Below are 12,620 nucleotides of genomic sequence, written 5' to 3' on the forward strand. Positions count from 1 at the left end.
GCAACAGCAACAACAACAGCAGCTACGCAGCAGCCAAAGGACATCAAATAAAACAAGCAAATCAAAAATTATGACAGCACAGCAAGGGACACAACCAAACTGTCACAGGAGACAGAGACAACAAACCAAGGAACAAGGCTAAGAGAAAAAAAAACACACACACACATACTAACACACACATGCATATGTATGTATGGTTGATACAGTTATAGATAGGAGCGGGGGCAGTCAAGGGCTAAAAGGCAAACGACAAACGCCAAACGCCTGTGGCCGTGGGCGTGGCCAGTGCCTTGGCAAAAACAGTTAAGTCAATAAATTTGCTGATTTAATGTGGCAAAAGTTTCGATTGTCCCTTTTGCTGTTGCCAGCCGGACAGACAGACAGACGCACCAGCCAAGCATACGCAATTTACTTAGCCCAGGACTTCAGGAGTTAACGCTCCAAGCTGTCTGTAAGCGTCTCTGCAGTTGTTATTGTTATTGCAAGCATATAGAGACAACAATCAATGCCAGATTAACACAATTGCCAAACAATAAAAGTGCCAACTTATGCGCCTGCTTATTGAGCTTTAAATGCTCAAATTAAAATGCTGACCATATATATATGCATTTCAATTTGTTTAAACGTTTGCCTGCTAAACGCTTGTAAACAAAGCAGAAATTTATTTATTGGCATAAAACAATTTGAGATTCAAATGCTGCACACAAAAAGTTATTAAAAGTTTATGTAAACTGTTTATTTTTATATTATTTTTGTTTTTTGCTGCATGTGCAACGTTGCATGATTTAATTATGCAGCAATGCAGACAATAGAATGTGCCGGCTCTATTATTATTATTGTTAGTTTTTTCTATTCGTATTTTCATATGCATATGCCTCTAAGCTGATCTTTTGTCTTTTGGCCATGCAACACATGTCGCTTTTAATATTTGAATGGAATTTTATTTGCAATAAAAAATAGAATATTTTATGCATGCGCATGAAAAACAAACGAGCAGAGCAGACGAGCCCGCATTTCAATTGAAGTTGCTCAGCTAAAAGCGACAACAAAAAACCAAATAGCAAAAATATATATATAGAATTTTTCATAGGTAATAATTATCTATATGCTGGCATGCCCGTTGGCCGTGACAGTTGGTAGACGACATAACGGTTAACGGTCGCTGCTCAGTCCTTTTAGTCCTTCAGTGTTAATGACGTGGGCGTTTGTGCGCTGCCAACGTTTTGTCAGGCAATTTGATGCATTTGCGTCTGGGGCAAAGAGTCAAGAGGCGTGTTAGGCTAAAGAGCTATGCCTAATTAACACACGCACACACACACAGACAGTCGTGTGTGTGTGTGTGTGTGTGTGTAAGGCAACACCCATAAAAGTAGAAGAAAATTAATTAAATTTCAACAGTCAAGCAAGCAAAGCCATTGACTTGCTCCCGCTCCCGCACCGCCCACTATACACTGCGTGCAATAAAGCAGTGCGCGCAGTTTATTTAAGCCAACTCTCGTACGTGTTTCCATTAGGCAGCAATTCAAAGTTAATTATTGATGTTGGGGGTTAAAAGATAAGCTCTCAACGCCACAACACACAAAACACAATTTTCAACTTGAATGCAATTTTAATTAATAGCAAATCAAACAAACTTTGCCTAGACACACACACACACACACACAAACAAACCAACCAACTATAGTGGAGTACTTTGTGTATGTGTGTGTGTGTGCATAGTTTTAGTTGGCTGCAAAAAGCATAAAGCAAATGTCTATCTGCCATACAGGCTCAAGATTAAGATACAAGTGCACAGACAACAACAAAACCAATAGATACTATGCATGAAGGCAAGTGGCAAGCCGCCTTTGAGTTACCTTTATGATTTCCTTTCGCACACTAAAGCTCTCACTATCTATTCATGTGTGTGTCTGTCTGCCTGCCTGTTTGTGTGTGTGTGTGTTCAATCATAATAGCAGCAAATGTGTTTTGGCAAACGTGCCTTGTGGGCAAATTGAATGAGCTTTTAAGTGTATTGAGACTGTGACTAAGCAAGCATGTAGCCCTATGCCTAAGTAGCGCATCAATTACGAAATTAATTCAATTTAAGCGTATTTACTTTAAACATACACACACACACACACATGCTAGTGTAGGTGCAATAATCCACTGCACTTGCCAACAAATATTTAGTATATAGACTTAATTACACAGCGCTTGATTTAAATAATAAATGAACATTAAGTATGCTGGCAGCAATCGCTACAACAATGCCAACACTATCCTACAAAAGTCTGCTGCAAAGCAATCAGTTGCAAGGCAACCACCTGGTGGCTTCAATTGATTAGCCCACGGCTACTTTGTATACGCAATCAGGCGAGCTTTTGTTATCCGAAAGCCACAGAGCCACAGCCATTGTTGTTGTTGCTGTTGTTGTTGTGGTTGCTGCGAGTATTTTCACGCTGTATTTGCATTTGTGTGTGTGTGGCTGTAATTAAAATCGTTTGCCTGCGGATCTAATCTAATTTATGTGCAACCAATTTTTAGAACAAGCTTCAGCTGCATTTATACAGAATTAAGCATGTGTCTATACAAATTGTTATAGTTTTTTAAGTCTGTGATTAAAACGTAGCTTAGTAAGTGCATGTCGAATGAATTGTAACTAAACGTAGTGTCTGTAGACCCGATTAGACCCTGCAAGAAAGCTAAACCTTGTTTGTGTATTTCCTCCACCCCCCGTTGTGAATCAATCACCCGACCGACCGACCAACCAACCAACCAACCAACCAAAAATCAATCAAAATGCACTGCAGACGCACTCTTCGCACTCCTGCAGCGAGGAGGATGAGGTGATGGCCATTTTGGAGGCATTACAGCCCGATGCGGCGACCACAACTAATGATGAAACCGAAGACACCGATGATATTTATGATGATGAGGCCGCCGAAGCTGAGGACATGTTTGATGCTGACATGCCTTTGATGTCGCCCACCGGCAGCCACAATAGCGCTGGCAACACCAACACCAACACCAGCAGCAGCAATGCCAACAATTTCATTAACAATAACAGCAACTGCAACAACAGCAGCAGCAACAACAACAACAACAATTGCACAGCCGGCTCTATTTCCGTTTTGGCCAATATTAATCTAGATAATTGCAATGCGAATGTCTACAATGGTCAACAGCAGCAACACGACACCAACAACATGCCACAGCAACAACAACTTTTGCCAATTATCACAGCCAACCAAACGTTAAATTGTCCCACATTGAATGCAAATAGCAATAGCAATAGTAGCCAACTCAATTCCAATTGCAATACCAACACCAACAACACCAGTGATCCCGCAACCCTAGTGCAAGCAATCGATACCCCGTACCCCACAGCAACAGCAATAGCAACAGCAACATCAACAGCAATAGCAACAGCAACCACCACAGCAATTGCAACGAACTCTATACGAACCAATTCCAATACCAATACCAATACAAATACGCACTCGAATTTACAACAAAATCAAAACATTTCCTCCAGCTTAGAGATAATCCTATCGCCAATTATACAAAGTAGTCGACGGTAAGTTTGTATAGTTTAGTTTAGTTTTAGTTGCGTTGAGTTGAGTTGTTGAGTTTCTGTTACACTTTTAACGACTGTTCAACTTCATTTGTGTGTGTGTTGTACTTTACTGTAGCTAACAACAGAAGCAACAATACTACTTTTCAAACATTGTTATGCTTAGTTTTAAGTAGTAGCTGCGTGACATGACCCTTACCCCCAACCCTCCTGACCCAAGTAGCTGTCATGCACCTTAAACCAACTTAAAGTTCATACTTGGCCCATGTCTTTAAGCCTGCCGCAAGCAAAGCCAAACGCATAGCAAATGTAATAGAATAAAAACATTATAAATTATGTATTAATGTGACTGCCTGCCTGCTTGGATGCCTGGATGCCTGGATGCCTAGAAGCCGCGATGCGTATGCTTCTGTGAGCTTTTGGCTTTAGCCAAGTCAAAGGCACTTTGCCAGCTGCCAATTTTCAATTGCCTGCCAGCAAACTAGAAAACAATGCGTAGCTGAGCTCAGCGACTGGGGAAAATGCCAAAAATTGTTAAATGGCAAATGGGAAATGTTCGAAACGACGACAAGTGCCAAAGACGCCAGAGCACATTCGTTTTCATTTCAATTTCACTTGCTGCTTGCTTGCTTTCATTTTGGATTTACATTTGATTTGACTGCCTGCTTGCCTGCCTGCCTAACTGCCTGACTAGGCAGTTTGTTTGCTTTTGCTTCATTTTCTTCTGCGCGTTTTTACGCTCCACGGGGCAAAAGGCACACAAATATTTATGCCCCGCATAGACAATGCGAATTGGCATCTAGAAATTCGACAGCCTATTTACAAATGAATAGGTTAATGTCAGCAGGAAGGGGCTTGCGCCTTGTTTCAGAGCCAAAGTTCGAGCAACAGCAGCAGGCGCACAAATTGACTTTAAACATGTCAATTTAAATTTCCTGCCCTGCCTACGATTTGCCCACGTGATGTCAATTTGAGACTCGGACACGGTTTGCGCCTCATTAGCGCAGGCTCTGGCACATTTGACATACATTTACATTTACAGTTGTTTTTGCGAAGCGTTACCAGAAATATTACTCATACGCCGCATTGCACGCAGCCATTGAAGCAACCAAATGACAATTTCACAACAAATTAACTGCGCAGCCAGGCAGACAACACATGCCCATACGTTCCTACAAATGTCCTGCGAACATACATATGTAAAAAGATATAGCAGGCCCGACAAACAAAAAACAAAAATTGCAATGAATACCCAGCAAATGACCTTCAAACTCGATAAGCGAAAACAAAACAAGCGAAAGTGCTAAAAATATACATAATTTTCACCAACACAAAAACAAAACAAAAAAAGAAGCCCCCCAACCCTCGTTTGTACATATAGAAAATATGATGGCCCTGGCAAAGGCACAAAAGCAGAAACATTAAAATTTACGAGGCCAAGCCGAGTGCCGAGCAAATGATACTCATGCTTGCCATTCTATGGCCAATGTCTATGGCTATGTCTATGTGCCCGCCCGAGCCTGCCAGCACACATAAATACAAATTTCAACACAGCAACAAAGGCAAACAGGCGACGAAAGCAACAAAAAAAGGCGCAATGTACCAAAAAAAAAAGAAAAAGAAAAAATGGAAACAAAAAAACATTTCATATCGCACGGAATACTTTGAGCACAGCCAAATAAACAACAGTAGTATGACAACCAAAGGACAACAATTTATATGCGACTAGAGCAGTACTCTAACATATAAAACAGACCTTTGCCTGTAGCTCCAGTCAATGTACTCTGCTCTGCGCTTAGTTCGACTTGTAGTTGGCAACACGCAGGCAATGGCAGTCAAGGCTAACCCCAACGTAAGCGAAAACTTTAGGCCGTAATTCGTTGAAAATGCTCTGAAAGTGCCAGTGTAACATTCGTAAATTCGACGCACTTATTTTGGGCAAACTGCGAGATAAGCCTACGAACTGTCGCTAGAGCGAAATTATGTGTTAGCCTATGTTTTTATACTTTTGGTAACTTTTTGTTTTCAAATTTTGTTTGCTATTGTTTTCTGTTGCGGTCGACGTTGCCAATTGAGTAATTGTTTATGCTATGATAGAGCAAAGTAACAAGCATAAAGGATATGTATAATATTTATATAGTTAAGTGCCAATTAAGCCAGCTTTATGCACATACATTACATACAACACGCATACGCACCGTAGTACACATAGCAATAAACAAAACTAACAAAACTTACATACACGCACACCATCACACCAGCGCTTTAACATATAAACAAATGCGAGTTTTACTTTTTAATTTGCCTAACAATATTTTCTTTCTCTCTCTATCCCCTCACTGCAAATGCTCTCGTGACTCAATGACTGTGACTTCAACCATAAACTCGAACACAAATGCAGAGCGCAATTGTAAGCGAAATGAGCACAGAATTGTGAGAATTAGCTAAATTTAATTTGCAATAGCCAAGGCCCGCCCGCATCGACCATGCCGCCCACCAACAGCAGCAGCAGCAGCAGCAGCAACAACAACAACAACAGCAGCAGCAGGTTGCACTAGCAGCTGCTACAGTTAATGCCTCGGCCCCACCGCCAACTGCTTTCTGCAAACTTTGGCTACAGCAGCAGCAACAGCAGCAACAACAACAGCAGCAACAACAGCAGCTTTTGGAGCAACAACAAGCTTGGCTATAAGCAGCACAACGTGTAAGTGCAAAGTTAAACGAAACTACATGCGGGCGCTCGCTCAAAAGTATGCTATGGAAACATAGCAGCAGCAGCAACAGCAGCAACCAACATCAACAACAATAAACAACATTTAAAAGCCGTTGGGCCAAAAGTTGTTGAAAACTTTGCGAGCTTTGTCGTTTGCAAATTAAATGTACATTATGCCAACATGTAAATAGATAATGTGTTCTACTAGTTGTACATTTTTCAAACCTATTTATAAGTATACACGTATGTGTGCGTGTGTGAGATCAAAGCATCAAATTGTGCTGAAAACTAATTAAGTAAGCTAAATAATTTTTAAAATATTTACACACACATACATGTATTTGCAAAATAACAATGTTAATCTTAAGCAAATAATCAAAAAGCCAAAAAAGCAAATTTAACAACAACATCCACAGCAACAGCAACAAGAACAACAAGAGTGGCAAATGCCTTATGGCATAAAAGCAAAAATAAATTGTGCGTTAATGATAAGCGGTGCACATTTCAGCGGCATAAAATTTATGAAAATATGCGAGCAGCAGCAGGACACAGGACACGCTGGCATAGAGGCAGACAGCGCCAAAAATTTATGCTTACGAGTGTGTGTAGGACTCGCACACACACTTACACACACATACAGATAGAGAGGGAGACTGACACAGCAAGACAAATACGCTTTAGGAGGAAATCGTTAGCGATAAATATAAAATTTTATTGTTATGCGTGTGTTGCTTTTGCTTATACAAGAGTGTGTGTGTGTGAGTGTGCTTACTATAAATGAGTGTATATGTGTGTTTGTTACATATACAAGTAAATTAAATATGCTTTTTTATTAACTACTAAGAACCAATTTGATACGCATTTAAATAATGCCAACGCAAAAAAATGGAAACAAGAATATTATGTAAAATTTAATTTTACCGTAAAGCAAAAGCCAAATAAATTTATTAAGTAGTTCATGTTACATGTAATTTAAATAACAACAACAGCAACAACAAATGAGCTAGCTATAAAAATAAACAACTTACTTACTTATGCCAACAACGTCCAGCAATTTCAATAATATTTATGTAAGCACAGGCCGAGAAAACCAGAAACACAAACACACACAAAAAACGCACACAGGCATATTTTAAACATATTTTAAGGCCAATTTAGCTTAATCATTTGCAAATATTTGTTTACTTTCTGGGTGTGTGTGTGCATATTATGTAAATAGTAAACAGTTTTAGCCATTATAAATAGCAAATAGAAATAGAAAGCTATAAATGCGAAAATTAAATACAAATAAAAACTAATTTTAAACACACTGCCACTAAACAATATAATCTAATACTAATTTAACGAGTACTATATACATACATACATATACATACGTTCGGTTTAAATATGAGCTTACACATACTTATGTACTTATATGTGCGAATATATATTTGATCCAGTATGATATATGAAACTAATTAAAGCATAAACATGACTAATGCATGTGTCTGTCTATGTGTGTGTGTGTGTGTGCGAGGGTTTGTATGTGTGTGTGTGTGTGCGTGTATTTGTGTCTAACAAGATTTTACATTGTGCGTGTGCGTGTCACTTTTATATATATACAACTAAATATATAACGAATAACTGCAATAAAAGCATTTTATACAACAACAACAGCAAACTGAGTTTCTTTACAATTGCAAGCACTCCCCACACACTCAGCACTCAGGAGTGCTCTAAGCTTATCGAGGATAGCTGCCACACCCGCCAGAGACAGAGATAACATTAACAACTAAGGCACACAACAAAAGGCAAGGCGACAAGAACAAAAGCGCCACGTTTAACAATGGACAAGAGTGACAAAAGCGACAAAAGTTTCAAGTTCAAATTGCATCCCAGCACATGGACAAGCAGCATTTTAAATTAGCTAGACGGCAACAATAAAACTACTTAAAGTAAACACTTGCAGCGAACTTCTTCGAGTGAGCTATTTATTTAAAATATTGATCAAAAACAGGACTGCATTTAATAATCCTCATATCCAGAACTTCTGCTCATTCTATTAGCCACATAGCCCGAAAACATGTTACAAACAAACTGCAAGCAAGTAAACATTTTATAAATTTCGCATGTCTTGTATCCATTTAAGAGTATTTACCAAGATGCCCGAAATAGTGAAGAGGCCATACTTGATTTTGAGTATATTATCCTTTGCAAAGTTGAACATTGCTTTGGAGCAGCCAGTCGTTGAAGTCGAGCAAGAATCGGGAATGTCTTCGCCCGCGTTAATATAATCCTGAGGAGAATCTAGGCCGCAGCACTTAAACTTTGAAGAGAATTCAGTATTAATTGTAATTGTTTTTGTTATGGTTGCTAAACTTACGTATTTTTCTGCGGTGTCAACTAAAAATCGTTTGGATTTGCGCTGCTCCCAAGAGGCTTTAAAGGCTTTTCTCCATACGGGTGGCATGCTATCAGACTTCATATAGAAATATAAAGCCACGCCCACTTGGCAGATGAATAAGCATAGCACAATAAAGGAATACTAAGAATAATAATTAATAACTATTTGTTTTCAAAGGCAAACTAATTCACTTACCCAGCGCAGACAATTAACATTATTGCTGCACGAGCCATAGCAGCCCATAAATGATATTATAGTAATGGCCACGCCCACTGCTAGTATGGTGAATGCCACATAGTTGGCTGCCACAAGATCAGTTATCTTATCAAAGTCATGTAAGCTCGCGACTATCAAAGCGCCCTGTGCTGTCATTCCAATGCCGCAGGCCTAAAGGAGATGAATTTATAGAATTTTATTCTTTTAATTAAAGCGAGGCCACCTTACCAGGCACAAGAAATTGAACACCAGCAGCAAGCATTTCAGAATTTCTGCACCGCAATTCATTTCGACTATAACTTGAACTTGCCCCAAGCAGCGATAAGCGTGAACTAACGATCAAGCAGCAGCTATACCCATTAATACACATTATACATGAGTAATCAGCTTATCGACTGCGGGTTCTTAAAAATAAGTTCTGGCTGCTTGCGGTCATAAAGTCTGTTAATAATTTTATACTGAATTCTAGAGATGGAATCGATTCAACTGCCCCACGACTGAAATACATTTTAAGACATAAAATTTGAAAACAAAAAAAAAATTTTTTTTAAACTAACTCAAACCAAGACACATTAACGGACACCATTATAAAATTTATCAAGTTGAAATATTGCCTCGGGTTTCGGTATATCGCCATTTACTCTTTATTTCGTATGCAAGCCTGACTTTAAGCTTTCTGCTTTCCATTTTATATTGACGTTTCTTCATTTCAAACGAATTTTACTATGGAATGCCCACCTTTTTCTTAAATTAATATTACTTTTTTCATTCTTTATTAATCGAGACTCTACGGGCTTTGAGTTTGGTGTGGGCACAAAAATCCGTTTCATAATTGAACTCTCGAAGAGTTACTTGGGACCAAGGTTCGGAGAGGCCCGACTACTCAGAATAGATTATTACTCAGCAAGCGCTGCCAGTAAGCTGACGCGCCGAATATTTGTTTAAAAAACAAAACGAAAAAACAAAAAAAAAACATAAGTTAGTACACTTATGTCATTGCAGCGACGTAAAATTAGTTTTACCCCCACAAATTGGAGTTCACACTTTAAGCCTGTTTTTATTTTCTATAGCCTAGCCAAGTAGCAGCCATAAAAATAGCATAACTTTTGTTAAACCGCTTCAACATGAGCCACAATCCCAATGCGAGCAGCAATTTGGGCAACAAGGTCATCACTGTGGTTGCCACCGCAGGCTACGGTCCGGATACCATGACCGAGATCAGCTACACGGACAGCAAGGTGGTCGGCAATGGCAGCTTCGGTGTGGTCTACCAGGCCAAGCTGGTGCCCTCCAATGATTTGGTGGCCATCAAAAAGGTGTTGCAGGATCGTCGCTTCAAAAACCGCGAGCTCCAAATCATGCGCAAGCTCAACCATTGCAATATTGTGGCCCTCAAGTACTTCTTCTACTCCAGCGGCGACAAGCGCGACGATGTGTTCCTCAATCTGGTCATGGAGTATCTGCCCGAGACGCTCTACAAGGTGGAGCGTCAATACGCGCGCGCCAAGCAGACGCTGCCCGTCAACTTCATACGCCTCTACATGTACCAACTCTTCCGAAGCATGGCCTACATGCATAGCTTTGGCTACTGCCATCGGGACATCAAGCCGCAGAACATGCTAATCGATGCCGAGTCGGGCATCTTCAAGCTGTGCGACTTCGGCAGCGCCAAGCAGCTGATCAGCAGCGAGCCCAATGTGTCCTACATCTGCTCCAGATACTATCGCTCGCCGGAGCTCATCTTTGGCTCCACCAACTACTCGACAAAGATTGACTTGTGGAGCGCGGGCTGCGTGGTGGCGGAGCTGCTGCTGGGACAGCTCATCTTTCCCGGCGACTCGGGCGTGGATCAGATTGTTGAGATAGTCAAAGTCATGGGCACACCCACGGCGGAGCAGCTGCACGACATGAACCCGAACTACAAGCAGCTGAAGCTGCCGCAGCTTAAGCCGCATCCCTGGCCCAAGGTATTCCGCATACGCACGCCACCAGAGGCCATTGATCTGGTTTCCAAGCTGCTTGTCTACTCACCCAACGAGCGGCTGACGCCCACGCAGGCCTGTGCGCATCCGTTCTTCGATGAACTCCGCCAGGATCCAGGACAGCAGCTGCCCAATGGACGACCGCTGCCGCCGCTCTTTGATTTCACCGACTACGAGCACACGATAGAACCCAAGACCTTTCCACTCCTCCAGCCCAGACGGGAGCCAGAGCGCATTGAGAAAACCAACGCCCAAGCCAGCCATCGACGCAGCGCTGGTGCGGATTGCACTCCCAAGCTGTCGCCTGGCCTGCGACCGACCAACAAATCGCTGCCAGCTGCGCGCAAGGAGGACACGGTGGTGCGTGTGGAGCGCGCCTTGGCGGCGCAAACTGCGCAGCGCCATGAGCTGGGCAATGGCGACCATACGGAGGGGGAGTGCTACCAGGATGCGTCGCCGGACAGCGAACTGTGCGAGGACGAGTCCACGGAGGACGCTGTCGACGAGCAGCCCATTGAGGGGCAGTACAATAGCGCAGACACGCCCACGACCAGCGATGAGCTGGAGGAGCAGCTCACAGACTCGGAAGACATCGATGGCGATGAGCCTGATGCCGAAAATGAAAAGATTATGTTATGATTATTTAGTAATTTCAACAGCCGCCCGTAATTAATGAAAGTAATTAAAATTAGACGTACCCACAACAGTTACAAGCTTTTCGCTCGTTAATCTCGGCAGGGCGGAAATAAATAAACCTGATCCACATCACATTTAGGCGAAAGGACAGCCAAACGAAATGTCCTGCGACTACAGTCCATACGAAACTTGGCTGAAAGTATGCTTAATTATTAAAATGCCGGAGAGCAGCCAGTGGGAGTGGAGGGGACTGGGACTGGCCCAGAACACATTGTGTCCTTGCTTCCAAACCAACTAAATATAAATTTTCGCGTTTTATAGCCGGCACAAGGGCGAACACGCACACATGCCCCAACGCATTTGCTGTCGTCGCCGCCGCCTTTCAGACCATGTGTAGACCACTATACGTGTGAGTGTGTGTTTGTCTGTGTATGTATGTGTGTGTGTTAATGTGGTAAAATGAATTTTCAGTTTCATTAGTTAAATTGAATAATGGAAAACTTTGTTCGCCGCATTTGCCAGGCTTATTGTTGTTGTTGCTGTTGTTGTTGTTGCTTCTGTTGATGGCCTTGCCCAGCTCGCCTAACGAAACTTATACTTCCTATCCACACACACACACACACACACTTAGGAATAGTAACAGCAGCAGGGCAATAAAGCAAATTTATGCAAACGATAAATTTTGTGAGTGAAAATGTTTGTTTTGTTTTTAGTTCGGTCAGGCGAGACTTGTCTTGGGCTTAATGTTGCTGTTGTGCTGCCTGCTGCTTCAAGCTGCTTTAATTGTTGCAATTTAAACTGGTGGACGTCTAATAAGCAGTTAATAATAGCTTTATTAAAATTGCTTTAAATCAATTAACTATTGTGCAAACAATATGCAAACCAACTGAACTTAATCTATATTAAATCAAACAATACTGGAATGATTTGACGAGTTCATTCACAGCACAGAGTGCGTGTGTGTGTGAGTGTCTCTCTGTGTGTGTGTATGTGTGTGGCTTGGCAAACCTTTGACTGTCTGTGCGGCGGCATGACACACATGAGGTGTGGCTTACCAGCTGAGTGCTGGCGCCCCAAGCAATGAAACATTTTTCGGCAACAGCACAAAACATTTTTGGTAGTGGAGGGTGG

The 12,620-nt window shown here is 41.6% G+C and overlaps 3 protein-coding genes across 9 annotated transcripts in view; 2 read left to right on the forward strand and 1 right to left on the reverse strand.

Annotated features, from left to right (window-relative positions):
* LOC108603462 (band 4.1-like protein 4) overlaps nucleotides 1-7,200 on the forward strand; it is a 52,816-nt gene extending 45,616 nt beyond the window's left edge. For 5 of the 7 annotated variants that reach the window (XM_017992299.1, XM_017992295.1, XM_017992296.1 and 2 more), the window contains 3 exons: nucleotides 2,793-3,559; nucleotides 5,958-5,966; nucleotides 6,021-6,202. In XM_017992299.1, coding sequence (XP_017847788.1) covers nucleotides 2,793-3,559; nucleotides 5,958-5,966; nucleotides 6,021-6,114 — 870 coding nt within the window. In that variant the 3' untranslated portion in view covers nucleotides 6,115-6,202. Of the gene's footprint in view, nucleotides 1-2,792; nucleotides 3,560-5,957; nucleotides 5,967-6,020 lie in introns of all 7 variants that reach the window. The other 2 variants (XM_017992300.2, XM_017992301.2) reach the window with 1 other exon arrangement.
* Nucleotides 7,201-8,225: 1,025 nt separating this feature from the next.
* On the reverse strand, nucleotides 8,226-9,165 carry LOC108602686 (23 kDa integral membrane protein). Its single transcript, XM_017990826.1, has 5 exons — nucleotides 9,100-9,165; nucleotides 8,851-9,042; nucleotides 8,635-8,796; nucleotides 8,410-8,577; nucleotides 8,226-8,348 (listed from the first exon to the last, which is right to left on the reverse strand). The coding sequence occupies exons 1-5, from the start codon at nucleotides 9,157-9,159 to the stop codon at nucleotides 8,277-8,279; spliced, it is 654 nt and encodes a 217-aa protein (XP_017846315.1). The 5' UTR covers nucleotides 9,160-9,165; the 3' UTR covers nucleotides 8,226-8,276.
* Nucleotides 9,166-9,854: 689 nt separating this feature from the next.
* LOC108601735 (glycogen synthase kinase-3) lies at nucleotides 9,855-11,559 on the forward strand. Its single transcript, XM_017989656.1, has one exon. The coding sequence runs from the start codon at nucleotides 9,996-9,998 to the stop codon at nucleotides 11,490-11,492; it is 1,497 nt and encodes a 498-aa protein (XP_017845145.1). The 5' UTR covers nucleotides 9,855-9,995; the 3' UTR covers nucleotides 11,493-11,559.
* Nucleotides 11,560-12,620: the final 1,061 nt, after the last annotated feature.

Source organism: Drosophila busckii, chromosome 3R, assembly GCF_011750605.1.
Source record: "Drosophila busckii strain San Diego stock center, stock number 13000-0081.31 chromosome 3R, ASM1175060v1, whole genome shotgun sequence".
NCBI classification, from domain to species: domain Eukaryota; kingdom Metazoa; phylum Arthropoda; class Insecta; order Diptera; family Drosophilidae; genus Drosophila; species Drosophila busckii.